This window comes from Tenrec ecaudatus, chromosome 3 (genome assembly GCF_050624435.1).
Source record: "Tenrec ecaudatus isolate mTenEca1 chromosome 3, mTenEca1.hap1, whole genome shotgun sequence".
In the NCBI taxonomy this organism is placed as follows: domain Eukaryota; kingdom Metazoa; phylum Chordata; class Mammalia; order Afrosoricida; family Tenrecidae; genus Tenrec; species Tenrec ecaudatus.
The window spans coordinates 142,884,976-142,911,660 of record NC_134532.1 but is presented as its reverse complement, the minus strand read 5'-3'; the positions used below and the strand labels follow the sequence as shown (position 1 = coordinate 142,911,660).

At 40.9% G+C, this 26,685-nt stretch overlaps 1 protein-coding gene across 1 annotated transcript in view; it reads left to right on the top strand.

The window, feature by feature from the left end:
- BMP3 (bone morphogenetic protein 3) overlaps positions 1 to 26,452 on the top strand; it is a 33,874-nt gene extending 7,422 nt beyond the window's left edge. Inside the window, exons 2-3 of the mRNA XM_075544144.1 lie at positions 11,496 to 12,406; positions 21,630 to 26,452. Of these exons, the coding sequence (XP_075400259.1) occupies positions 11,496 to 12,406; positions 21,630 to 21,821 (1,103 nt within the window). The 3' untranslated portion in view covers positions 21,822 to 26,452. The remainder of the gene's footprint in view (positions 1 to 11,495; positions 12,407 to 21,629) is intronic.
- Positions 26,453 to 26,685: the final 233 nt, after the last annotated feature.

Below are 26,685 nucleotides of genomic sequence, written 5' to 3'. Positions count from 1 at the left end.
AGCCCTGTACTCCTGATAGCCCGGACTATTTTCTACAGGAGCCCTGTACTCCTGATAGCCCGGACTACTTTCTAGGAGAGCCTTTCTCAGAAAACTGAAGTTTGGAAAGATTTCAATAGGTATGACATAACGTTGTATTCCATCGTGATATAAATTTGGAAATATTGGGCTATAACAAAATGACCCATTTTCTTTGCTATCAAACTTTTTACATTCTTTAAATGCTAGTGAGTCCTCTAAAAGTAAGGATCTTTCTTCTCACAAAGAGTGTTTTAGAGGATTGGGGTTAAAACCTTCCTAATTTAGCAAGGTGCATAAAATATAGTGAATGCCTTTGTTTTTTTTCTTCAAAATTTGAAACTCTGGTTTCTTTGAGCAATGGAAAGGAGTTCTGTTCTACAGAGTGTATATATATATATATATATATATATATATATATATATGATATAAATACTCTATAAATGCCTTTGAAACGTTATGAAAATAATTACAAGGGTGAATATCCATACTAAGTCCACTACTGAATAGCTTCTTATTTCCCTTTTTCCTATTTAGTATTTATTTCAGAATATTTCTTTATAGTGTTATTTATTGATGTTGGCTCTTATTAGAATTGTACCACCATTTTGATTGCATGTTTTAAATTTCCCTGAATGTACCTTCAGAATCTCTTCGTATTGGATTTTATGTTCTGTGGATCTTCCTGAATTCTCCTTCAGCAGCATTGTCCACAGGATTTATTGGTTGCTGTCTGTCTTCCAACTGAGTGCAACCCCTAGCCACCTTAGGATGTCCAGGGCCGTCCTCGATACAGAAGCAACCCTGACGATCCCGGCTGCTACTAACCAAGAGTCAGTGGCTAGAACCCACCACCCGCTGCATGGGCCGAAAGAGAGGCTGTTTCTGTGATGAGTTCCCGCACTGGAAAGGGTTCTGTGCCATCGTGTAGGGTTGCTGGGTGTTCAGACTGCGTCTAAGAAAGTGAGTGGGAGTAAGATTCCCCCCGTGACTGGTGGGTTCTGAACACTGACTTTGGGTTAGCAGACATGTGCGTGACCATGGCGCCACTGGGGCTCTTTCTCATATGACCATCTACTCTTTATTATTCGTGACTGTTATGCTTTTGATGAAAAAAAAAGTTGGACACAGATCTTCCACATCACCTTGTTAATGCTTGGTCATCATTTGCACCTGATGAAAGACATTTATTACATATCTTATATAATCCTCATTATTCACTGTATTTTATTATAAAATGATATATGCGATATAAAATTTTTCACTCATATTTTAACTTTAAAAATTGCACTTATATTTTCTGTTGGTTATTCAAAAACTTTTGTGCTGCAACATCAAAATGTTTTTATTCAGCTTTTGAATGGTTTTCCCTACCCTATAGCACTTTCCAACTGAATCAAAGCCTCTTTTTCCCATTTACAATCCCTAACAGGAACAGACTACTCAGTCAACAGGTCGGCAGTTCAAACCCACTAGCCATTCCTTTGGAGAAAGATGAGGCTGTCTGGTCCCATAAAGATACACAACCTGGGAAACCCAAAAGTGCAATTCTAGTGTGCCCTGTGCTTTGAGCAGGAATTGACTTAATGGCAGTGAGTTTGGTTTGATTTTGAAAATCTGAATGCAAGCCTAATACTGAACCTTTCTTTCAGGCATGCCACAAGGTGGATTTGAATTGTCTGTAAGGTAGCAGAAGAATGCAAACCGTTTGCACTGCCTGCTCAAACCAACGGACTCCATTGCTGGAAAGTCCATTCAGACTCATAAGCACCCTACTGGACAGACTAGACTACAGGCTTCCAAAGGCTCTATATCTTTACAAAAGCAGACTGCCACAGCTCTCTTCTCCAGAGCAGCTAAATGGTTCAGACCTCCAACCTACTGGTTACCACCCAAGCCCTTAAACCACTGTACTGTAAGACTCCTTTGGAGCCGACTAAATGATCTAAATTCTGCTCTTGGCTGATACACTTATTGTAAAGCCAATTGATATTAATTGCTATTTTTAGTTTCTTCATCGATCAAGTTATTTTTCATTCATCCAGTGTCTGTCTCACAGAAACTCAAGTGGGAAAATGAGAAAACTCATTAACCATCTAGACTAGAAGCTCTCTAGAACGGAGATTTTCTTAATGCTCTCAGTATTTTGAGAGATTGTCTCCCTCTAGCTTTTCACAAAGGCCCAAACCTATCTAACACGTTCAGAATAGGTGATTGTCTGGAGTCCTAGAGACCTATTTGTGATTTCTCAATGTCAGTTGTTCTCAATGTGTGGGGAGTAAAAGAGCAGCACCAGTATCACTTGGAAACTTGTTAGAATCAAAATATTCCAGCCTCAAAATCCCTGGGAGCATAGTGGATTGAACATGGGCCAGCTAACCACAAACCCGCCATCTGCTCTCTGGGAGAAAGATTTACAGCCTCAGAAGCCCAAAGGGACAGTTCTGTCTATTCAGTCCTATGGCATTGCTCTGAGTCGGAATGGACTCAATGGCTGTGAATCAGACTGTGAGGATGGGACTTTGGCCTTTAAGTTTTAACAAGCTGTCTGGTGATGCAGATGCAAATTCAAGTTGAAAAACACTTCTCTAAATCCATCTCCTTAGCATTTCGAGGATATCTTATCATAGCTAGTTTGAAATGTAGAATTGATTGCGTGGTGCTCTGTCTGCGCTCACTTGGTCCTTTGAATGGACCTTTCCATGGACAAATGGCATATTGGAATGTAACAGTGAGATTTTTTTCTACTTTGGATTGTATACTACTCTCTTCATAGCACGTTGTCCCCTGGAGGAGGCTTCGATGTAAACTACTCAGTAGTTGCTAGCCCTTTTCTCAGAGCACAAATAGATTGCTTCAAAGTAGGATGGCTACAAAGTAAGTGTTTGGGAAGCAAGGGTCATAGCTCATCCACCCTCTTACCTGAAGATCTGCCATAGATTTGTAACAGAGTAGACACCTCGTACGCATTTTAGTTTAATTGAATTGAATTAAACTAAAGTTAAAATTATTAGCCCAATGCTTCTACTCAGTCCTATGGGGTTGCTATGAGGACTGGTACTCAGTCAGGCAGAAGGTTCTTAAACACATTCACGAACAAACAAATAAAAAAACTTCCCATGAAACAACGACCTACATTTTACCACTTATATATTAAAAGGCAATGCTATTATCTTTTATATACACCTGTCAAAATAAGCCCAGGATCCCTCGTGGTGTAGTGGATTGTGCATTGGGCTGCTCTCCACTAGTTTAGAAGTTTGAACCCACCAGCTGCTCCATGGGCGGAAGAGGAGACCTCCTGCTTCTATAAAGATTTACAGCCCCCAAACTCAAAGAGGCAGTTCCACTTTACCGGATCCTCGAGTCACTGTGAGTCAGAAAGGACTCAGGGGCACTGAGTTTGGTTTGGATTTGGTTCTATTAATGCTTTTTCCCCAATGAACTAGAAAAAATCCAACAGCACTTTGGCCCAAGATGGGCTTCTGCTGACTTTGGAAACTTGAACCTACTTGTTAGTTTATTCACTTTAGTGTTAAGTAGTAGAAAACACTTTTAGATTAGGGAAGTTTACACAGTTGCTCACTCAACAAATGTAACAGATATTTTCCAGGATCTAAATGCTCCTGCTTGTGCGACCTGCGGGGAAGACGAAGATTTATAAGACACGGGGCTGCCCTCTGAGAGCTCGCAGTCTAGGAATGCCTGTGGGTGGAGGCTAAGAGGAGATAAACTGATTAATGAGCATTCTGCTCTTGCAGAAAAACATACATTATATCATCTTTGGACAAGGTTTAGACTTTGGGCAGAGACATGGTTGTTTTGAGGTCCTACGAAATCAGTCATTCAACTGGAACTCTACTAGGAAAACAAAGTCAATGGCTTTCTGCTCTAGGAGCCCTCCATCTTGCCGTTGCCTGACGCTAGAAGGTAGCACACAGAAACTGTATCAACAGCAGCATTAAGTGCTCATCCAGTGATACTCTGGCTGCGTGGCTCTCTCCTAGGCACCCTGACATTTCTAGCAGCTGTACTTCGCTGGAAAAAGAAGTGGAAAAAAGTTGTTCCTAGTTACATATTTTCTGCATGACTAAAATGTTTTTCCTGCTTCCTGGGGATTTAACTAATCATCAAGATTTCATTTAGTCTATTTGTTTTAAAATCCAACTTCACATAGAAAGCTTTCCATTGTACGTGCTAATTCACTTTGAAAACGTTCTGTGTGGGCCAGCATGGAGGTGAACTTCCACTTCCCCTCCCTAGGCACCTCCCTCAGCTAGTCCTTGAGAGGAATCGAACCATTACCATAGCACTGCTGCTTCTAAGTCAGAGACTACATTCCAGAGACAAGGGCAGGTGCTTTCTTTACAGACAGAACAGAAATACATCTGCCTCGAACAATCAAGTTCCTGGAAAAGAAAATCCATAGTGGTGGTAGAATATCCAGGTTCCATTCTCAAATCAGTTGCTCTTGGCTCCTTTCTGCATGGCTGTGACAGCTCTGGTGGCGGAGTATCCATGTGTGAACTGCTAACTACCAGGCCCGCAGTTCTAAACCACCTGCTGCTCTATGAGAGAAAGGGGAGGCTTTCTAGCTCCATGAAGAGTTACATGTTGGAAACCCACAGGGACCATTCTACCCTGCCCTGTAGGGTCTCTATGAGTCAGAATTGACTTGATGACACAGAGATGAGCACATTGGACTAAATGTGTTTATTGTAAAAAGAAGCCTTTATTGAATACCACCCAGGAGCCAAGCCCTGTGCCAGGACCTGAAGATTCAGAGGTAATTCAGGGCCTTATTGACAGGGTCACAATGACTCAGCACCAACTTGGTGGCTGTGCATATGTCTTCAGGAGTTTGTGGGCTTGGAAAGGAGCCGTAGTGGGATGACTATTGTACTGGGAGGAGGGTCCTGACCAAAGGAGTAGGTCGTCAGGACAAGCTTGCCTCAAGGGGCTGTGCCCCTGCTTTGTCGTAAAATAATCTGAGTTATCAAGAAGAGAAAGGGTGGGTACGGGCATTCCAGGGAGAAGTAACAACAGGTGCAAAGTCCCAGCAGGTGTGTAAAAGAAAGACTGTCTGCCTCAGAAAAACACCTGAGGTCTATTTTCATATATTATGATCCTAGACAATCCAGACAAGTATTTTCATATCAGTGACGGACAGGAACTAAACTGCTAAGCATGCGTGTGTGTGTGTATGTTTGTGTGTGTGTGTGTTACCCAACAAGAAAAATCCAGGTTTGTGCTCCAGTCAACAAATAGTAAGAAAAGAGCACCACCTATTGGTAGTTATGTTTTGGCATCTAACACATTTCCTCAGTATGAATTGGAAAAACAAAGATTGTTATCGTTATTTGCAAGGGACCTGAGAGGTTATCTCCGTCCCCATTCACACACTATTTTGCCACAAAGAAATCTTTCCATAATAGCCTTGCATTGTGTTCTGTTTAAGGAGCACTGGGGATGCTGTGGCTAAGCACATGCCACTGCTACAAGAGAAGCCAGTTCCAACCCACTGACAGCTCCCTACGAGAAAACTGTGGCAGTTAGTGGCCAGTTCTATTTTGTCCTATATGGTCCTTAAAAGTAGGCATCCGTGGCAGTGGGCTTGGTCTGGAATCTCTTGTTCGTACAGTTACAAAGAGAATCCTAGACAAAAAATATAAGTAGGAGACACTGAAACTGCCTTGGAGCCTGCTTCCCCTGGAGAGTCTAGATGCAGGAAGCATCGGGAGAAGATGGCACTGTCCCAGAGTCACGGTGACTGAAAGGAACTAGTAGACAGTCCACCATATTAGGAGGGAGCATATGAGCAAAAATCAATGGTACCGAAGGAAGAAGTTCAAACTGTGCTGTATGCCTTAACCAAAAACAAGACTCCAGGTGTTTACACTGCAGAAAGCTGAACGTGCGCTGGAAGCACTCACTCTTCTATGCCAGGACATTTGGGAAACAGCTGCCTGGCTAGCTGACTGGCATATATCCATATTTGTACTTATCCCCAAGAAAGGTGACCCAACAGAAAGCTCAAACTATCGAATAATATCATTCATATCATATCGAAGTAAAATTTTGCTTAAGATCATCCAACAATGGATACATCAGCAAATTGACAGGGAATTGCCTGGTGTTCTGCAGGATTCAGAAGAGGACGTGGAATGAGGGATATCATTGCTGATGTCGGATGGAATTTGGATCAAAGCAGAGAACGCCAGAAAGGTGTTTCCTTGTGTTTATTGACTGTGCAAAGGCATGTGACTGTGTGGACCATAATAAACTGTGGATGACCTTGAGAAGAATGGGAATTCTGGAACACTTCCTTGTGCTCATTCAGAAATTGAACTTGTACATGGAACAAGGGGTAAATGTGCAAACAGGACAAGGGAATATTGTATAGTTTAAAATCAGGGAACATGTGTGTCTGGGTTGTATCCTCTCACCATACATGTTCACTCTATGTACTGAGAAAACCATCAGGAAGCTGGATTATATGAAGAAGAATGTGTCATCAGGATGAACAACCTACAGTGTGCAGATGACACAACCTTGCTGGAAGTGAGGAGGAATTGAGCACTTGCCGATGAAGATCAAGGATTGTAACCTACAGCATGGATTACAACTCATGTACAGAAGACCCAACTTCTCATGACTGGACCAATAGGTAACAGCATGATAAATGGAGAGAAGATGGATGTTGTCAAGGATTTTGTCTTCCTTGGGTCCACAATCCAAGCAGCAGTTAAGAGATCAAAGACGTATTGAATTAGGTACATCTGCTGCACAAGATCTCCTCAGAGTATTGAAAATGAAGGATGTTTCTTTGAGGACTAAGGTGCACCTGACCCAAGCCATGGTATTCTCCACTGCATCATATGCTTGTGAAAATTGAACATTGATTAAGGAAGACTCGATGTATTTGAATTGGAGTGCTGGAGCAGAATATTCAAAGTATCATGGACTTCTAAAAGGGCAAACATCCATATGGGTAGTAAGGCCAGAGTGCTCTTTAGAGGGAAGGATGACAAGACTTTGCCTTACATGCTTTGAACATATTGTCAGGAGAGGATAGTTCTGGGAGAAGGACATCTTGTTTCGTAAAGCATATGGCAGGGACAAATAGGAAGGCCCTCGAAAGATGGATTGATGAAGTGGCTGCATCGAGGGCCTGGGGCTTCTGAACAACTGTGCGGTTGGCACAGGACGAAGCAGGGTTTTGTTCTGTTGGGAAGAGGGGCGTTATGGGTTGTTGCCGACTTGATGGCACCTAACAACAACAACTGAATGGATGTTGCTAACATATATTTTTACCTTCGAGAAGATTCTTCTATCTTCTTTTTCCCTCTATCATCATTTTCTCAAGTCCATACTTATTACACTGTTTTTTTTCCATTTTAAACATGGACATTTTTGAGGTATGAGCTTCTGACTTCTGAAGAACCCATAGGTGCAAACCAACCCCTGCAGATCCTATAAAATTAAAATTCTTGAAGTATCTACAATAGGGCACAATAACAAATTGAAACTCCTTTGTGGTATGCATCAAAACCTTATTATTATTATTTATGTATTCTTATCTATTGTGTCATGTTTCATTGCATTTCCCATGAGTTGAGCTGACTCTAACAACAGGAGGGGTGGATTTTGAGCCATATCTTTCAGGATGACAAGGAAAGGGGATGTTTCAGAAGAGGATGAGAGGAGTGCATTATTTTAGCAGAGTGCGCCCATGTGTGTGTGTGCACGCACACGTGCGCGTGCTGTGGCTGTTAGGTGCTGTCCAGTTGGTTCTCACTCACGGTGACTCTACAGAGAGGAACAGCTGGCCTCGTCGGGCTGCATCCTCAGCATTATTTGTCAGGTTGGAGCCCATGCTGGCAGCAGGTGCGGCAGTCCATCTCACTGAGGGCCTTCCTCCGTCATGCTGACCCTTTACCCAGCAAAATGTCAGCGTTGCTTGGGTTGTCTAGATAAGCAAAACCATTGATATGTGTGTGTGTGTGTGTGTGTGTGTGTAGAGAGAGCGAGAATTAAGAGAGATTTATAGTAGGCAAAACCATTGATGCGTGTGTGTGTGTGTATGTGTGTGTGTGTGTGTGTGTGTGTGTGTGTGTGTGTGTGTGTGTGTGTGTGGAGAGAGAGAGAGAAAGAGAGAGAGAATTGAGAGAGAGATTTATAGCAGGCAGTGGTTCCCACAGTTGTAGAACTGGGTAAGTCAAATGTGGTTCGAATGTATGAGTCAGATAGTAAGCGGGAAGCAAAATTCAAAAGCTATCACCCAAATTATCTATCTGATATGCACTTTGTAAAGGGGGGTGAAAAGCCACATACCAGGAAGGGACTCTTTTGCCCAGTTGACTGTTTTGTTCATATACTCACATTAATATAATTTTTTATTCTTCACTGTATTTCCCTCTTAGACTATCCATATATAGTTATTTTTGTCAACCACCATTGATCAATAGAAAGATATTGTGAGCCACATATGTGATTTAAATTTTTTAGTAGATACATTTGAAATTTTGAAGAAAAAACAGGAGAAAATTATTTTAAAATATAGTCTTTAAATAATATTTTAAAATATTGCCATTTCAATTTTTAATCAAAACCTATATTAAGGAGAAAAATTCCATTCCTTTTCGTACAATCTTCAAACTCCAGTGTCTACTTTACACTTAGGTCACTGTGGTTTGGTGCCATCAAGATAAAGAGCGCCCCTCAGAACAACAGGACTAAACGCGGCCCGATCCTACACCACCCCCACGGTTGCTCTTATGTCTGAGCCCACTGTTGCAGTTACTATTGCAATCCATCTCCTTGAGACGCTCTTATTTCACTGTCGCTCAACATCACTAAGCATGATATCCTTCTTCCAGAACTGGTCTCTCCTGCAAACATATCCAAATACGTGAAACAAAGTCTCCACTTTTTTTTTAGTACTTTCAATATTCTTTGCAAAACCATAGTTCAAATGTGTACACTTGTCCTTGGTCTTCCTTTATTCGGTGTCTAGTTTTACTTGCATATGAAACAGTTGAAAAAAAACCCATTTCAATTAGGAGTACCTTAGTCCTCCAGGTAACATCTATGCTTTTCAATACTTTAGAAAGCTCTTGTGCAGCAGACTTACCTAATGGAATGTGTCGTTCAATCTCTTGACAGTTGCTTCTGTGGATCCAAGCAAGATGAAATCCTTGACAACTTGTTGATAGGTTTGTTATACTGAGAGGACTTTTGCATTGTGTGGATGCTGAAGGCAATATATTGCTGGTATTTCCAATAGCAGAAGGGTCACTAAAAACTCTCAGGTTTCAGCAGAGTTTCCAGTCCAAGAACAAACTATGAAGAAGGATTGTCCATTTCAGAGAGATTAACCATTGGAAACCCCATAGATGGGTTACGCTTATAGCACATCTCAATGTAATTACATGTGGCTAATCGCTGTTCTTTTAAGTAGTTATAATTAGTTGGCATTTCTCAAAATATTTACAATATGCCATGTGCTTTACTTGCATTCTTTCCGTTAATCTGCATAGCCACACGGAAGTGTGCATTCCGGGCTCATTTCACAGATGAGAAAACCCAAACATTGCGAGGTTAGGCTACTTACTTGAGGTCCACTACTGGGAAGGGTGCCACTATGGTTGGACGTGGATGTGGGACTTCAAAATAACGCGCTGGACGAAAAAGAAAGCCATCCAGAGAGTATGGTAGATTTTGAAGCTTTTATGAGGAAATGTTGAAGATTATACACTAGAGTGGGGGCTGGCTAGTTAACAGCAGGTCACAAGGTGTCTAGAAACGTGTTGGAAAGAAAGATACATTTTGAAGCGAAATGTGGTTGGGGGAGGGGTAGGACTAGTGTACCCAGTAAGATCGTGCCACCCATGTCCCTCGGAGTGCCTTTATTCTCTGCCAGGATATTTGTATGGCAGCCACTCGATTGCCACATACTTAGAACAGAGTGACTTCTCGGTCTTCTATTTCAACCTTCCATCTGCCACACAATGTTTGGGTAAAAGTATATGTCATGGTGCCTGGTATGAATTAAGATCCGAGTCTCCCCGCAACCTGGATGCCATGTCTTTGTTATAAAGGTCTGTAAAATATTATCCTGGTGTCATGGATTATACAAATGTGCACAAATGGCAGTTTCCTCCTTTTCCTTCACACAATGTTAAAAATGAGTAAAATATGTTTCCCATTGCACTTCCCTTGTGCTTAGGGACCCAATGAACTCATTTTAAGTTTCCACATCTTTATAAAAATGTTTTGTTTTTACTGAAATATGTTTTTGATCAAGAACATAATTTCGTGATTGCGTGTGTGTTCCCGAAGCAAATATGTATATGAAACAAGTGCACAGAGAAGGGCTTGGGCTTCGGTGACAGATCCCAGGGCTGAGGCTGCTCAAATTCTAACTTCAGCCTTATTAGTAAGTAATTCACTAGATGATTGTAGAAGATGGAACCAATTTCTCCTCACGATTTCTTTTTCATAGATCTCTTATTCTCTTACTGACTCGCATTTCTGGATTTGTACAAGAGCAAAACCCACTGCCATCAAGGCATGTTCTGATTTACAGCAACTCTAGGGGGCAAGGTAGAATGTTCCCAAAGGATTGTCAAGGCTGTAAACCTTTCCAGAATCAGATTGCCAGAGGGTGGCCGGTAGATTTGAGCTGCCAGTCATTCAGTTATCAGTCAAGCATTTTAACCACTATGCTACCAGGCCTCATAGATTTGTATAATGCTAAATATAATAGGTATATTTCAGTAATGTTTATTTGCTGAAGATTAACAAGTTGATAACCTTTATGCTATAGATAGGCTTCAGCTCAAAATTGAGCAGCATCTAAACTTCAGACAAGCTCTACAATATCATCATCATTATTTACTGACACTTGGAATGTGTGGCTCGTTCTTTCAAAATATTGAAATATGCTATCTTGCTTACCCACACTCATCTAGCAGCCTCAATCTCGTGGGGCGAATGAAAGATCTTCTCCCTATAGTACAGTGAGTTCTGCTATCCAGGATAATAACTTGTAGTTAAGAAACATTTGTGGACTCTTTGTCGAAAGAGCTTTGCAAGTGGCGTTTACTGAATATGTCATCAGTTGTACGCGTCAGCTGTATTTCACGAATAAGGACAATACCTTGCTCAAAGTTGAGAAGTGACTAAGACAGACATTGAATCCGGGTAATTTCAAACTCCACACTTACAAACAGTAAGTCAACTCTGCACTGTGTCAGGAAAAACTCATTATAATACTTTGCAAGTTGGCATAGGTCTTGATGCTCACAGGATTAAAAGCTAGAACTCTCAGCTCCCATCTCCTATGCTTACTACTGTGTCACAACGAGAATATAGTCACAGTGCTTCCGCAAAGGGAAGAGTGAACTAGTAAAATAGCTGATCCTGGTCTGGAATTTAAAATTGCTCCTATTTACTCTATTCCTCTCCCTTCTTAGGAACCCTGGGAAGAAAGGGACTGCATATTTTCAACTTGACATCTCTGACCAAGTCTGAAAACATTTTGTCGGCCACACTGTATTTCTACGTTGGAGAGCTAAGAAACATCAGCCTGAGTTGTCCAGCATCCCAAAGATGCTCACATCACCCTCAAAGGAAACACATTCAGATTGATCTCTCTGCGTGGATCCTCCAATCTAACAGAAACCAAAGTCAACTCCTAGGTCATCTTTCCATAACTGTGGCCAGACTTCATCAAGACATCATGTCCTGGCTATCTAAAGACATCACTCAATTTCTGAGGAAAGCCAAGGAAAGTGAGGAGTTCCTTGTGGGGTTTAACATAACCTCTGGAGGACACCTGCTGCCAGAGGGAATGCCACCCTTCCCAGAGCCTTATATCTTGGTGTATGCCAATGATGCTGCCATCTCTGAGCCAGAAAGTGTAGTGTCTAGCTTACAAGGACATCGGAATTTCCCCACAGGGGCATTGCCCCAACTGGATAGCCATATCCGGGCTGCTCTTTCTATCCCAGGGAGGAAGAAGCGTTCCACTGGGGTCCTACTGCCTCTGCAGAACAACGAGCTTCCTGGGGCAGAATACCAGTATAAGGAAGACGGGGTCTGGGAGGAAAGAAAGCCTTACAAGACACTTCAGACTCAGCCCCCCGAGAAGAGTAAGACCAAAAAGAAACAAAGGAAGGGGCCTCACCAGAAAAGCCAGACACTCCAGTTTGATGAGCACACTCTGAAGAAGGCAAGGAGAAAGCAGTGGATTGAACCTCGGAATTGTGCCAGGCGATACCTTAAAGTCGACTTTGCAGATATTGGCTGGAGTGAATGGATTATCTCTCCCAAGTCATTTGATGCCTATTATTGCTCCGGAGCATGTCAGTTCCCCATGCCAAAGGTATCAATTGTTCCTTGTCTTTGGTCCCTTCCTATTTCCATAAGGTAGAAAAATGCTGCCTAACATTTATGTATCTTGGTGGGTTAAGTTTGTGTTTTCAAGCTAAAAAAAACCCATCTGTTGCCTTTTCTTACTGCATTCTAATATATCATAGGTAATATGGTTGTGCTTAAGTTTTCTTCAATGGTTGTTAAAGTAAGATGAACTCAGTATTAATATGAAGAAGGATATGAAGGAAGTGTCTGTGGAAAATATGGTTTTGCATTGCTTCCAAACACGGTACACATTTGGCTGTGTGGTCATGAATCTCTTCTTTCAACAAGGAGCAAGCCATCAGAGTACATGGCTGACAGGTGAGGATGTGTTTGGGGAACAAGGAGACAACGCAGGAGCTAACCTGATGGATACCTGGATGCAGAACATGTTTTTGTGCATTGCCTCCTGTGAGATGTGTTGTCCTGAGAGAGGTCGGGATTGGGCTTGGGACAAATACATTGGTCTCAGGAACCCTGCCAGATGTGGGTATTGTTTGCTTTCCTGATAAGCAAACCAGAGAAGGGCAATATAGAGGAGGATAAATGCCTTCCAAGATCTATTTCAAGCCATCAGAACTTGCTTGTGTGTCTTCCAAAAGCAATAGGGACTGCACTTTATCATAGCAGTGCTTGGGGTCTTAACAAATACGTTTTCAGCAACCTCTTTAGTCCCCACCCATATCTTGCACAGTCAGTCCAAGTAACTGTCCTTATTGATTTCAGAGTGGGGGCTATGATAGACTGGGGCCCTCTGACCTTCAGCTAACCTTACAGATGCACTTGCATTCTCAGCTTGTAATCACTTGAAATTTTGTGATACCATGAAGAGTGTATCACAGGAGTGGAATGCAGAATAGAGTTTTATATGAAACTTGAAGTTCATTAGTTCTTCCTGTTGTTTGAGAATGAATGGTGGTGGTGGGGCAGGGGGAATCCCGTGTCTCAGCTAGTGACCAACTTCTTCACAGGTTCTTAGAGGCAGGCTCATGCGCCAGCCACGTTAGCACCGGGGCCCTAAGTGTAACACATGCAGAAAGCAAAGGGCCAATTTTAAGAAGCTGGGTCAATGGGTGCAGGAACTCAGTCAATATCCTCTTTTCTTTTTAAATTGTTCCACAGGGGTAAGCTTTCTACCTTCTAAGGCATTGCCTCTTTTTCAGCATGTTTGTTGATTTCATATTTGGTAAAGACAAACACAAAGCAAATATTCCACATGTGATCATACAGAAGCCCTGGCAGTGTCCAATAATGAACGTCCTTGGATGCTGCCGCAAGGTTGGCAGTTTCAGCCCATGGTGACACCCTTAAAAAGAAGAGGCCCTGATGTTTTCTTTCGAAAGGAAAATCAGCTCTTAAAAACTTATGGAGCAGGGTCTACTCCCCTCCCCGCACCTCCCTCTCTCCCCCCACACACATATGTTCACCATGAGTTAGAAGAGACTTGCTGGCAATTGGAAAGAGGATACTTCCGTGAAGGCCTATGTCTTACATAAATAATCATAAAGGTAACTTTACTAATCAAAAATATTTTAAGCTGGGCTAGCATTATTAAATGTGCATACAATAAAGATGATGCATTTAACACCAATTTCATCAAGTCAATTCTGACTCAAAGCAACCGTACACAGGATTTCTGAGGCTGTTCATCTTGGTAAGAGCAGATAATTTCATCTTTTGACCAGTAGAGTAGCTGGTAGATCTGAACTGCCAGCCTGGAGGTTCCCAGTCCAAGATTTATCTGACAGAGCCACAGGGCTCCTGCAGTAGGCAACAGGTAGCGAGGCATCTATATGTTATCGTGTGGTTTGGTTTTATAACATTGAGAGGTTGGAATGGATTCAAAATGTATTTCTTACCTAGGATGACTGATTTTAAATGGGTCTCTTGGGGTTTTTTTTAAAGAATCTCTTTAGCCTGGGGTTGAAGTTTGTGTTTTTATCTTCCTTCATAACTCCAATTTTCATACTGAGGAAGCTGTGATAATATAAAGATAATTGGTTTTCTTTCCAACCCATATCTCCGGAGAACAGGCCTGATCTCCCTTTCCACAGTCACCCCCATGTTTTCAGCTCGCCCTTCCCAACACCTTCTGGTCCGGTCTGTCTGCTTTCCGGTTATTGCTTCAGTCGAACTTCACCTTGATTCTTACCCCACCCCTGAAGAATAACAGTAATTTAAACAAGGACGAGCAGTAAGTAGAGCATGGGAGAGATAGTTTTACTGAGAAGACCATGGTAATGCAGCAGAATGATTAAGTCCACATAACTGCGCAGAGCGGTGTTTTTCCCATTTTTTAAAATTTCTAAAATATGCTTCATCTTTATTCCTACTCTGTTTAAAAGATTATATTGTTCTCTCGGTGAAAGCTTACACAGAAAACTAATTTTCCGATCCATAGCTCAGACTCAGATTCTCCCATGACACACTGGTAATCGCCGTAATGTGCCGGCACTCGACTTTTCCTCCCTGGCTTCCCCTTTTCCATTCCATTCCCCTGCCCTTTCCAGACTTTTCTTTGTTTGGGGGAAAATGTTGCCATTTTTATCTCATGTAGATAATGGTTCTAAGGAGCATATTAGTCCCATGTGTTATTGTTTACTTTATAGGTCCATTTATTAAGTGGCTGAAAGGTGGCTTCTGGAAGCATCTTCGGTTTTAAAATAGAAGGTTGTTTTAGGGTGAGAATTTCAGAGTGTGCCTTCAGTCTTTTTCCGACTAGGAAATCGAGTCTGGGTTTGTTTTTTTTAATCTGAATTTCGCTCTACTTCTTTCTACCAATTCTAACTGGTATCTTTTATTACGGTCCTGATCAGAATGATCACTAGTAATCCGAGGAGATTGAGATTCATGTGAGCCATTAGTCCTTGGAGTCTCTTATTTTCTTTTTCACTTGCTTTAGGTGGGAAGAGATTAACAATTGCTTCTTAGCTGGTTGCTTGAAAGTTTTTCACACCTGAGGTGGAGAACTTTTTGAGACTGTTAGATTTGTTTACGGCTTTTAAAACTAGGCTGTAGAACCTTATATTTATAAATTGCATCTTGCCAATTGACCTCGCTGTCCTCAGCCACTATGGCCTTTAGAGGTCAAGTCCAGTAGTCAGCTCCCATAACTAAGAAGGCTCTGCAGGCATTCCCCATGTTCTCTTTATATAAGAGTATGCTTGCAGCATTTGCCAATCTGCATGTAGAAATAGCCACAACCATGCCTATACCTGAGCACAGTTTTGGTTGTGTTCCAAAGATTTTGGTACATTGTGCTTTCATTCTTGTTTGTAACTAGGAATGCTTTTATCATTTCTTTAGTTACTCATTTCTTTTAAAGTAGGGTATTATTCCATTTTTGTGCATTAGATTTTTTCCCCTGGTTCTTTCTGCTGTTGATTTCTAACTTTATGGCATTGTAATCATGGAAGATATTTGGTGTTATTTCAGTGTTTTAAAGTTAATTTAGGTTTATTTTGTGACCTAAAATATGGTCTGTTCTGAAAACATTCTCCACGTGTATTGAAAAAGAAGGAGTATTAAGCTGCTTTGGGGTGCCGTGTTGTGCAGATGTATGAGGTCAAGTTGGTTGATTGTCTTGTTTATATCTTCGGGTTTGGGTGCTTTATCTCTCACACGCACCCTGCAGTCTTGTACTTCCTGCCTGTACATTCTCTTTACTGAGACTCAGTTGACTGAGGTCTGTTGCACTAACTTTAGACACATAGCCCCATGGCTCCCTGATTCCAAATCTCCCCAGAGTTGTTTACCCTGAATCTTTGCCAACAGTGGCGCTCTCTTCGTGGTTTCTTTAAAGCAGCCTCTCCACTCCTTGCCATCAAGTCTCCATCCATCCAGGAGTCTCTGTTCTTCTGCAGGCCGATTTCGGCCTCTTCTTGGTGATTGGTCTATTTCCTTTTGATGCTCTGGAGTTGGGCGTAGTTTGTGGAGACTTGATGGCACAGTAGTTACATGTTGGGCAGCCAACCACAAGGTCAGCTGTTTGCAATCACTGGACCCTCTGAAGGAGAAAGACGGGGCTTTGACAGTGAGTTTGGTTTTAGTTTTTTGGGTTTTCTGTTTAGTGTATCAGGTCTTTGTGGCCAAGTCTTTCCTCTGGAGAATGAATCTACCGCACCCTCTCTCAGGGCTTCTTCAACTTCAAGGTGCCTACAGTCTGCCTGGGGATTTTGCTCCTATGTAGCCTCTAATTTAGAGGCAGAGCCTGGAATTCTGCCTTCCTGACAAGCTCCTGGTTGAAACTGATGCTACTGGTCCATAGACCACTCTTGAATCATGAAAACTGCTAGGCAAACCCTTCTGACTTAAATCATGGCTTCCCCACTGACCAACTATGGATTTTCGGGGAAATTACTCTCACATGTTGGTGTTCTCTTATTTAAAATGAGTACAGTCATGCAGGGTAAAACCATCGGGTATATATCATAGGAAAAGCGGACCAAGTGATTGGAGAGTGGGGTAACTAGCCAATCGTTAGCAGTCAATAATATTTGCTGTTGGCATTTTCACGAATTGGCATTATTAAGCCTGAACAGCATGGAGAATTAAATGTAGGAGGTTAAAGACAATATAGGGAAAGCAATCAAGGGGATGAACTAAATTAGGCAGTGATCGTTTTCTATGTTCCTAATGTTTCAAACATGAAGCCTAAAACGGCTTCTCCCCAAGAGTTCCAACAGTCCCTAAGCTTTTCCAGTAAGCTTCCTTCGGAGAACAACAGAATCAGGAGCACATCGGATGCGGTAACCGAACTCATCACCCTGTCTGTGAAAACTTGGAATGGCATCAGAACTCTAGGGAGACATGACAGGGCTAAGTGTGGAGTTTTCTCCCGGAGCTTCACATTGACTTTCGCCAAGTGGAGAGTGGAAGCTTGGCTGCTACATGCAGTTCTCAATCTCTCACCACCTTGTGTGGATCTGCTTAACCTTTAAAGCTCTCTAGTGGTTTCCCTTCAGGCTTCCAAGTTTTTTGTCTTTCAAATGGCACAGTAAGCAAAGGGCGGGAAGCTCGAGGCAACATAAAACTGCTAAGATATTTACTAAGCATCATTGTCATCACTGCAGTGTCCAATATAGGAAGCACAGTAACTTCTAAATAAATATATTGCCCGAGCAACAGAGGGAAATAAAGGCCTCTGACCAGCTCAGTGCAAACACATGTGGAATAACTGAGGTGCCAAAGAACTTTCAGACTTTCGATATACATTTTGCCCTAGAGAAAAGCTCTCCCAGGCTAGACTTCGCCGTTGGCCCTGCTTCCCGTTGGCCTCCTGAGCAAAAGCCTGCTCTCTATGGCCGGGCTCTTCATCTGCAAAGGCGGACAACCTGTTCCGTAATTCAGAACAGCTGTGCTCTGCCTTTCCCAAATTCCAGGCTTTGCCCTTTGGCTGATTTCAATTAGATAGTTTCTGGGCTATCACACCCATGTGGGCTGAACTGGGATAGTGTGGAGCAAAACCCCATGGCCCAGGTCAGGAATGAAAGTTCTTAGCTGATGACATACTCTCCCCTGCTAATGCATTGTAATCGAATTCAACTTGCGGACATCAGATACAGCTTGGCAGGTATGGGGCCGACCATGGAAGATTTCATTCACAGGCACGGCAGTTTGGATTTTTTTTTTTTTTTTGCCAATCTGTTCTTCCAGGGAGAGGCCCTTGGAATCATGCCATGAGATGAAAAATACCCATATAACTAACACCAAGTACTGTGCCTTTGCCCGCCCTCTCCCTCATCACCTGAGCAGAGATGGAAAACAGAGATTCAGAGTGAAACGGGGAGCAGCCACTGTAGCTGAAGGATATTCAAGAGAGCCCACAAGGTTGAAAGGAGTGAAGTTATTTTTGTAAGGAACAGTGCAAAGGCCAGGAATTTCAAAGACACAGAATCATGCAGCAAATCACCTAAGTACTTTGAACCAAGTATCCTATTTCTCAGAAATCCATCTTTATAAATTGAACACAATACACTCTAGTTAATGTCCTACTTTCCATTTTCAAGCTGTGATCATAAAGAGGTAGTCTTAAAACAAACATGCACTCCCTAATTCTTAATATACTGAATTTAACCCCCAAAAATCAGCACTATAAAGGTGATTTCAACTCATGCTGATCCCATATGACAGAGTGGGTCCATGCCATAGGATCTTCTTGGCTCCAACCTTTCTGGAAGCAAATGGTCAGACCTTTTCTTCCATGCCACTTCTTTAAACCACCAACCGTGAAGTTAGTAGACAAATGTCAAGTGTTTGTACCATAGAGGGACCTTAATATCCAGAATTTAGTTAAGCAGAAAATTAACCTACACTGATATTGAAGTCGTGTACCCTTTTGAAAAAGAGAGACTGGTGAGGGAAACCACACAGGTTTCCATTTGTGATTGATCTATTGCTAAACGGTTTGAAAAGTGCCATAACTAGTGGAATCTGGATTAAAAAATTGAATTATGGACTGGCAATACACTTCAAATTAGAAAATAACTGCATGGGCCTTTTTGTGCATGATATAATGGCTCGTGATAATGTCAACTTGATGAGAGGATTCCGCAGTGGAAAAAGGGGATGGTAGGCTCTTTGGAAACCTGAAAAGTCCCTGATAAGACACACTACCCCCGGATGGAGGGCTTGTGTCGGAATTCCCTTCCTCTCTCCAGACACTGGTTCGTCGTTTCTCAATCTATCATTTGTAAGCTGGAGCTTTAAAAAAAATAGGAATTTTCCTAGGAAACACCATGAATATTTTCCATATCTACACTAGTCATTTGAATGGAACCTTTTATTTTTGCTGATGGTGATTTATTTCCACAGAAATAGGTAAAATAGAGGGTGTGCTATGCATTTCATTATTTGGAAAGTGCTTGTTCAGTGCCTAGCATAGACACTGCTCTAGGCACTGGGGAATGGTAACTTGTGACTATGTATCACTCATGACCTCATCCAATTAAATAGATACACTCTATAGAAAAAGTAGAAACTTTGTAGAAAGTCTTGCCATGTTAACAACAGGAGAATCAAGTTATAAAACCTATGACTTTAAAAAACAGTAGTTTAGGCTTTGTGCTAAAAGGTCTTGACAATGACTTTAAGTCAATCAAGAAAGGCAAGTGGCTGCAAGCGTCTGCTTTAGAACTCAACTGTAAACCAGCAACACACCAAGCAAAGCAGTGAGGCAGTTGCCATGCGTAATTGCTGGCGACCCCGGGTGTTTTTACAGTAAAACTGCACTCCATGAAAGGTCATGGCTGTGACCTGGCAGAAGCAGGTCTCTGGGCTTTTCTTTGGAGGCATCTCTGTGCTCATACTACCAACCTTTGGGGAAGTAGCCAAGTGCTTAACCCATTATGCCACCCCGGGACTCGGATCCAATCACAACCTGGGAGAACTGTAAAATCCTCATTGTAGCATGTGTCACAAATCTTATTGGTGACATAGGCCAGACGCTGTGCAAGATAAATCACATAGACATCCTTTCTGTCAGGGGAAAATGCTCTGGTTTATAAAGTTGATTAGTTGAAAGTTAACAATTCTCTTTAGCATATGCAGCCTCCAGAAAGAAGGGGACTGGCGTAAATAGAGGAAGGTCCTCAATGGGACCGCTGGGCACCGTGGCCCAAACTATGGGCTCAGACCTCAGAGCAAGTGTGCGCATGGCCAGGACCAGGCAGCGTTTGTTCTGTCAAGAGGGGAGTCGCTATGAGTTCGAAACCACCCAACGGCTCCTCACAACAACTACAGAAAGAAAGAGGGAAAGCAATTGTCAGTCACTGGGACTATGTTTTAGGGTTTTACGTCTATGAAGACGAAAGCTGAGGGTGTATATGTAGCTAAATCGTTATCACTAAAACTGGAAGATCTGATCAGAGAAGTCAGATATGCCTTTGTTTTTTTGCCAGGAAAATTCCCAAGTTTTTACAGGATGCCAGTTTCTGTGTGCCATATTTCTCCCAGGTACCTATGGGAAGAGTTTTAAGAGTATAAAATTAAAATATCAGTTCCCTGGGGCAGGAGTACCTATCAGTCATGGGCAAACCTGGCTCAAAACCCTGAGATTGAAAAAGGCCAGGTTTGGGCCCAAATCCTCCAACTGGATTCACGTGTGGTCGCCCGCACATTACCAACCCATGCGTCCCACTGTGTTCTCAGTTCAACTGACTTCTCCTGCCTGAAAGATACGAGAACGTGTGGCATTTCTCATGAAAAATATAAAGGGGGAAGCTGTATATATATACACACAGATTGCCTTAGTGTGCTTGTAATACGTGAATGTTTTAGGCTTGCAATGCTTTTAGGGAGAACAGAGTTGTAGAGGGCTCTTTAAACAAAACCATATGTGTCACATGAATGTGCATGGTTCCATTTGGCATTTTCTCAGGGAAGAGATCTTGCCCAGGCTTCTTTGGTCAAACTCCTGACATCCATGGGATAGCCTTGGGCCCCTTCAGGTTATTCCCAGGAGAGTTGGCCCAAGCTCAGAGCTCTGGTTTGACCAAGTGCAGTACAGAAGCCACGGAGCAACAGTGACCCCCAGTGGTCAATGGTTTGGTCTTCTTAACCCCAGTTTGGGACATCTGAGTTGAATAATGGAACAAACACCACCCAATTCAACCTTTGGTAACCACTCAGTCAATGTCCCTCTGGCTGACTAGTTTTTTAAAGACAAAATATAAGTATCACTATCACAACAGTTTTGGAGGATTTCAATTAACAGGGTGCTTTATGATTAGCCTAGGGCCGAGAACAAATGGTTTTCAACAATACCCTTGTTGAAAGCAACCTTGGAGGTATTCATCCCCCGGATTAGCTCTGAATACAATATAGTGTTTGGAATTGTTCTTTATTAGAGAGAAGGTGTCTATTCTTCACTCTGTCACTTACTGGTTATTTGAACATAGACATGTCATTTAATTTCTTGAGTCTGTATTCTTACATGAAATCAATTATAAGAAAAGCTGGTTTTGTAGTAAAGACTGGAGATAGAACATGCAACGTGCCTGGTGTGTAGCAAACAATAAGTGCGAATCATTTGGGTGTGGCAGGATAAGAGTCTGAGCTGAGGATGAAACAGGTGAAATGACATCTATTAAGCATTTGAAAATTAATTCTTCATAATGTGATATGGGCTATGGGATATGAGCAGTGAAAACTTAGTTCCATTTAATATATATGTCTTCTATCTTTTTTTCTAGTCTCTGAAGCCATCAAATCATGCTACCATCCAGAGTATAGTGAGAGCTGTGGGTGTCGTTCCTGGGATTCCTGAGCCTTGCTGTGTCCCTGAAAAGATGTCCTCACTCAGTATCTTATTCTTTGATGAAAATAAGAATGTAGTGCTTAAAGTATATCCTAACATGACAGTAGAGTCGTGTGCTTGCAGATAACCTCACAGAGAACTTACTTAATTCAATCATTATTCTATGGACTATTTTTTTGCACTGCCAATGCATTTTGTTCCAAAAAAATTCTTTTTATTATTGTCAAAGGAGAATGAGCAATACAGAGAAGATTTCTACCAAGAAGAACTGGACTGTACTTTTCTTTTTTTCTGAATGTGACTGAAAGCAAGGTTTTACTAAATATGGATCTCAATTTCTTTCTTTAATCACACAAGAAAAAATGATCACTCGGACTGTTTTCAGAACTCAAGAGATCACACCGATTTATTTTTGTAAGGGGCTTTGGAAATAGATTGGGAAGACAGCAATATCGTATCACTTATCTCTCCTCATTTAACATCTAAAAGGGAACTGAGAGTCATTTCATGTTTGGAAGTGGGCATAATGTCTTCGATTCCTGGGAAACTCAGAAAGTGCTAAATAATCTAATCAAGTTTGATGTTTCTCTTAAAAAGTTTTTGAGAATTCTGCTTACTCACGTTTTCCTCCACGTTTCAATGAGTGATAGCGTGTGCTGTGTGTTAGGGGTACACGTATGTGTGTTCATGTGTCAGGGTGCCCCTGCCCTGTGTAGGAAGTTTTGCTCAACCTAGTGTACTAAGCTAGGTTCTCTAGAGAAACAAAACCATTCATGCTTACCCTTCTCTCTCTCTCCATGTATGTATATAGAGATATGGAGATATATCTTCATGTATACATGGAGAGAGAGAGAGAGAGAGAGGAATTTATATCAAGAAAATGGTCCACACTGTTGTAGAAGTGGGTATATAGAGTCCCTATTCCATGGATCAGATGTTAAGCTGGAAGCTTCTCCTGACTCACATACTTTTGGGGCTGATGAACCCAAGATTGAAAGGAAGATGACAGGATGATATCATGCTGCAGAACCAGATTAATCTAAGATCAATAGGCTAGACTTGTAACTGGAGAGGCAAATGAACCCACGTTTAGCAGATCAGATGGCAGGTTGATGATGCCTCCTGGAACTGGCAGGCGATATGGCAGACCATTAGCTCATCATAAGAGCTGGAGGTCAGTGATTCTTATGCAAGATCTAGACTTAACAAAAAACAAGCCAACTTTCCCAGTGTATACTTTTAGAGGAAGTAGGATCCCCTCTCGCCCCCCACACCACGCCCACCCGCCCCCCCCCAGAAAACATCCTTTCAATTGCAGCAGGGTTGTGACTTGAGTAAAGGGCTGCCTTCTACTCTAATCTTCCGACAACTGATCAGTTGCTTAATGCAGATCCCATTATAGAATTGATTACACTGTGGTAGGTCACATTATGGGGGGCATCACTAGGCCTGAATCATCAAGCCACCCGGAATCCTGTACCAGCCAAGTGGACACAAAACCTAACTATCACATATGGCTTATTAATTCAGGCTGAACAGGACTCTTTTTTAATTTGGATCCATGTACAAGAATTTTACCAAAAGTGACAGTGATTCAAGAGCCTAGACAGAGAATGACCATCTGACCCAGGACTTACATTGGAAAGACAGTTGTTTTCATTTCTTTGTTTCTCAGAAGAAGGCACCAGCAATCCAGTTTTCAAAATCCCAGATGTCATTTCTCTCCTGTATGTATTTTTTTATTTTACAGCTCATCCAAGTATTTCTATTTGTTTTTCTAAATCAAATCAAAAAATTGTCCCTGAGGCAATTACTTTGTCAATTACCTTGGTATGACTTTGCATCAAGAGATATCAAGTGTCAGGAACTACTGAGATATTGGAAATTTCTTTAGAGACGTGATTTAATCTCAATTCTGCAGCCACATCAAGGTTCATATATTTTCCCACACAATACAGGGCATTTCATGTAGTCATGGAATCTAGACTCCAGCAGAGCTCACCAAAAATCACCCATCAGAAAATGGAGCTACACACAGAGATATGAATTTTTTTTGTTTTATATTTCTGTTTCATCCTCTCTTTTTATATTTTTGTCCGTGAAATTTGTTTCAAACTTTTTTCTCTCATATACACTTACTTGTAACAGAAATATTTCCAGATAGTGAATTGTTCTTGATGTTCTATTGATAGTTAATATTAATCTTAGTACAATTCCTCTTGACAGTTCCCCACCCATGGACATCAAGTCAATTCTAATGAATAGCAACCTTATGTTGTTTTTCTGATGCTGTAAGTTTTTACTGGAGAAGATAACCTCCGTTAGTGGATTATTTTTCACACCTGAGGATTAATAGCCCTGTGGGTTTTGTGGGCTGCTAACTACAAGGTCAAAAGATCGAAACTACCAGACTCTCTGTGGAAGAAAGGTGAGGCTTTTTATTCCCATCAGGTTACTGTCTTGGAAACCAACGGGAACAGTTCCACACTGTCCTCAAGGGGCAGTATGACTCAGAATAGACTTGATGGCCAGGAGCAGACAGCTAGACTTTTTCAGAGACTGTGGCGTTTCCAGAGACTTAAGCTGTTATCTTGTCTCTGTAGTTATCTATGAAAGTTCTGCCATTGAATTCATATGCATATTTGGCATCTATTTAGTGAAAGGCAGGGACTTAAATGTGCATCCTGGTGTTTTCAAATGAGGAGATTGTCAAATGGAGTCAAAAGACTCCTCTAGGCACCAAAATTTTGGGTTTATAATGCTAATATTTTATATCTTCCTTGAAAAAATGGTAGTAGTGCATCTGAAAATGCTATCAATTTCTCTGTTCATAAACCAAAGGCAGACACATTCAACATTTCAGCATTTAATAATCGAATGTGGCATTCATTGCGGTTTACATTGTATTTCTATATTACTGAACCTTCTTCAAAAGAAGATTAATCATGGAAAAAATGCTATGTGATACTTTGGTGTGGATGAGGGTTAATCTTGTGAATGGAACAAAACACTAATGGATTATGTTCTGATTCATGAATACCTATGGATTCTTATAGTCCTTTGTTTCTGGTAGCAAAAGCTAACGATTTAAATTAGGTGAAGTATAAAATAAATTTTAGTATTACCCAAAATTTCAAAGTACAATGAATAACGAAAGTAGATTGCAACCTAGTTACTGTGTTCTGATCATACTGTCTTTCGTAAAGTAACCTTTCCTTAATACATTTTATGACATTTTTTATTCAATTTTTCCTAATGCTATGTCTGTCCAAACCTATGGTAATTCCACTTGTGTTTCTGAACCTTTCGAAACACAGACATCTGTTTTGTTATCTTTCTTAATTTGAATCAATGCTCATTTATTATACATTAAACCTTATACTGGTGTAAGATCCTTCTACTTAATAAAAACAAACCCGACTATCACCTAATTAAAGTCCTAAAATTAGAGCACAGTGAAAGAACTTGTATTGGCTCTTGTGAATTGAACCCGTTATTCTTTTTGGGTAGTCTTGGACCAGTCATATCCTTACAACATTTAGGACAAATGTAGCATAAATGTGAACGGTCGTATTCCCAAAGAAAAAAGAAGTTGAAATAAATGAGCTATTATTTCTAATAGAATTAAAAGTTTATTTTAAATAGTTGTAAAATTGAGTAAATTTCACAAATCCATACATACTTGTCTCTGTATAGTTCCTTGAAATACTTCCTAGGTATCTTGCAATATTCAACTATTACCGGTGAGAAGAAAATCTACATATATAAATGCCATTTCCTAAATCACACATCTCTCTCCTCCCCCCAGATGTAAGGCCTAAACCCACTCAAATATAAGTATGGTCATCATTTCCCAGTGGTTTCCCCCCCAGAAACTGTTTTCTTGCATTCAAATTCAGGGGTTTTCAATGTCAACACAGTATTTTCAAACTATTTTCAATGATCTGTGTACATATATACTTTATAAGATTTGGGGGTCATCAAATTTAAACTGGAAACTTAGATTCCCCAAATCTCAGGACTATAATATTCCAGAGAAATGTTATACATTCATCTACCTTTATATTAACTGATGATCATTTATTCATGAAAATATTTTAATACTTCTAAATAAAAATAATGGCCATTTAATATTTTCATAAGCAATCATATGTGTGTACTTCTATTATTAGGCTGACTTATAAATGTTTCTAGATAATTACATTTTTCAATATAGTCTTTCTGCCTTCTCTGTCCTAACCAGTAACTACTGTCTAGGCTTTTACTTTTGTTTATTCAAGGTTGGGGTAAGCTATAGCTATGACCACCTGCTGTGTAAGATTAAGTATGTCATCGTGGATAAATCTGACTTCTCCCTGTAGATTTTCCCTCTGAGATCTGTATTTTAATGTAACCTTTAGATCATGAAAGGATCCCTTTAAACAAAATGAAGCTAAAAAGCCTTTCCTTCAGCTCAGCACTAGTTTCTGCAAATGTGCTCGTCAAGAATGGAAGCCTTGTACAGCCAGTGGCGATTTAAAATCTATATATAGTATATATGTATATGGAAACCTGTAAAGATGCTTTTAATTTATTTAATGACTTTTGCCTTCCTATACTAATAATTTCATCTTTAGATGATAAAAGCCTTCCTTTTACTGTAATTATTGGATGAAAAATGAAATTTGGTTCTTTGATCAAATACACTAATATGGCCTAGCTCATTGGAGCTGTAAAGGACACTTTACTCTTACTGTACACATTTTGCTGATTTTGTATCATTTCCTTCCTGTAACGGAAAATGTCTATTATACTGTAAGAGAATAAAAAAATTGCTTAATTAAACATTTCCCCATTATTTTCTACTTATAATTGGGAAATGGCTGAATTTTAAAACTTTCACATCGTGCTACATTTGAAAAGAGGTTCAAACATTTGGGTACATATATGAACATTGGCAAATGGTATAATAAATGGAGCCTCAGAAATCACCGTGTTAGTGGAGTCTCTAG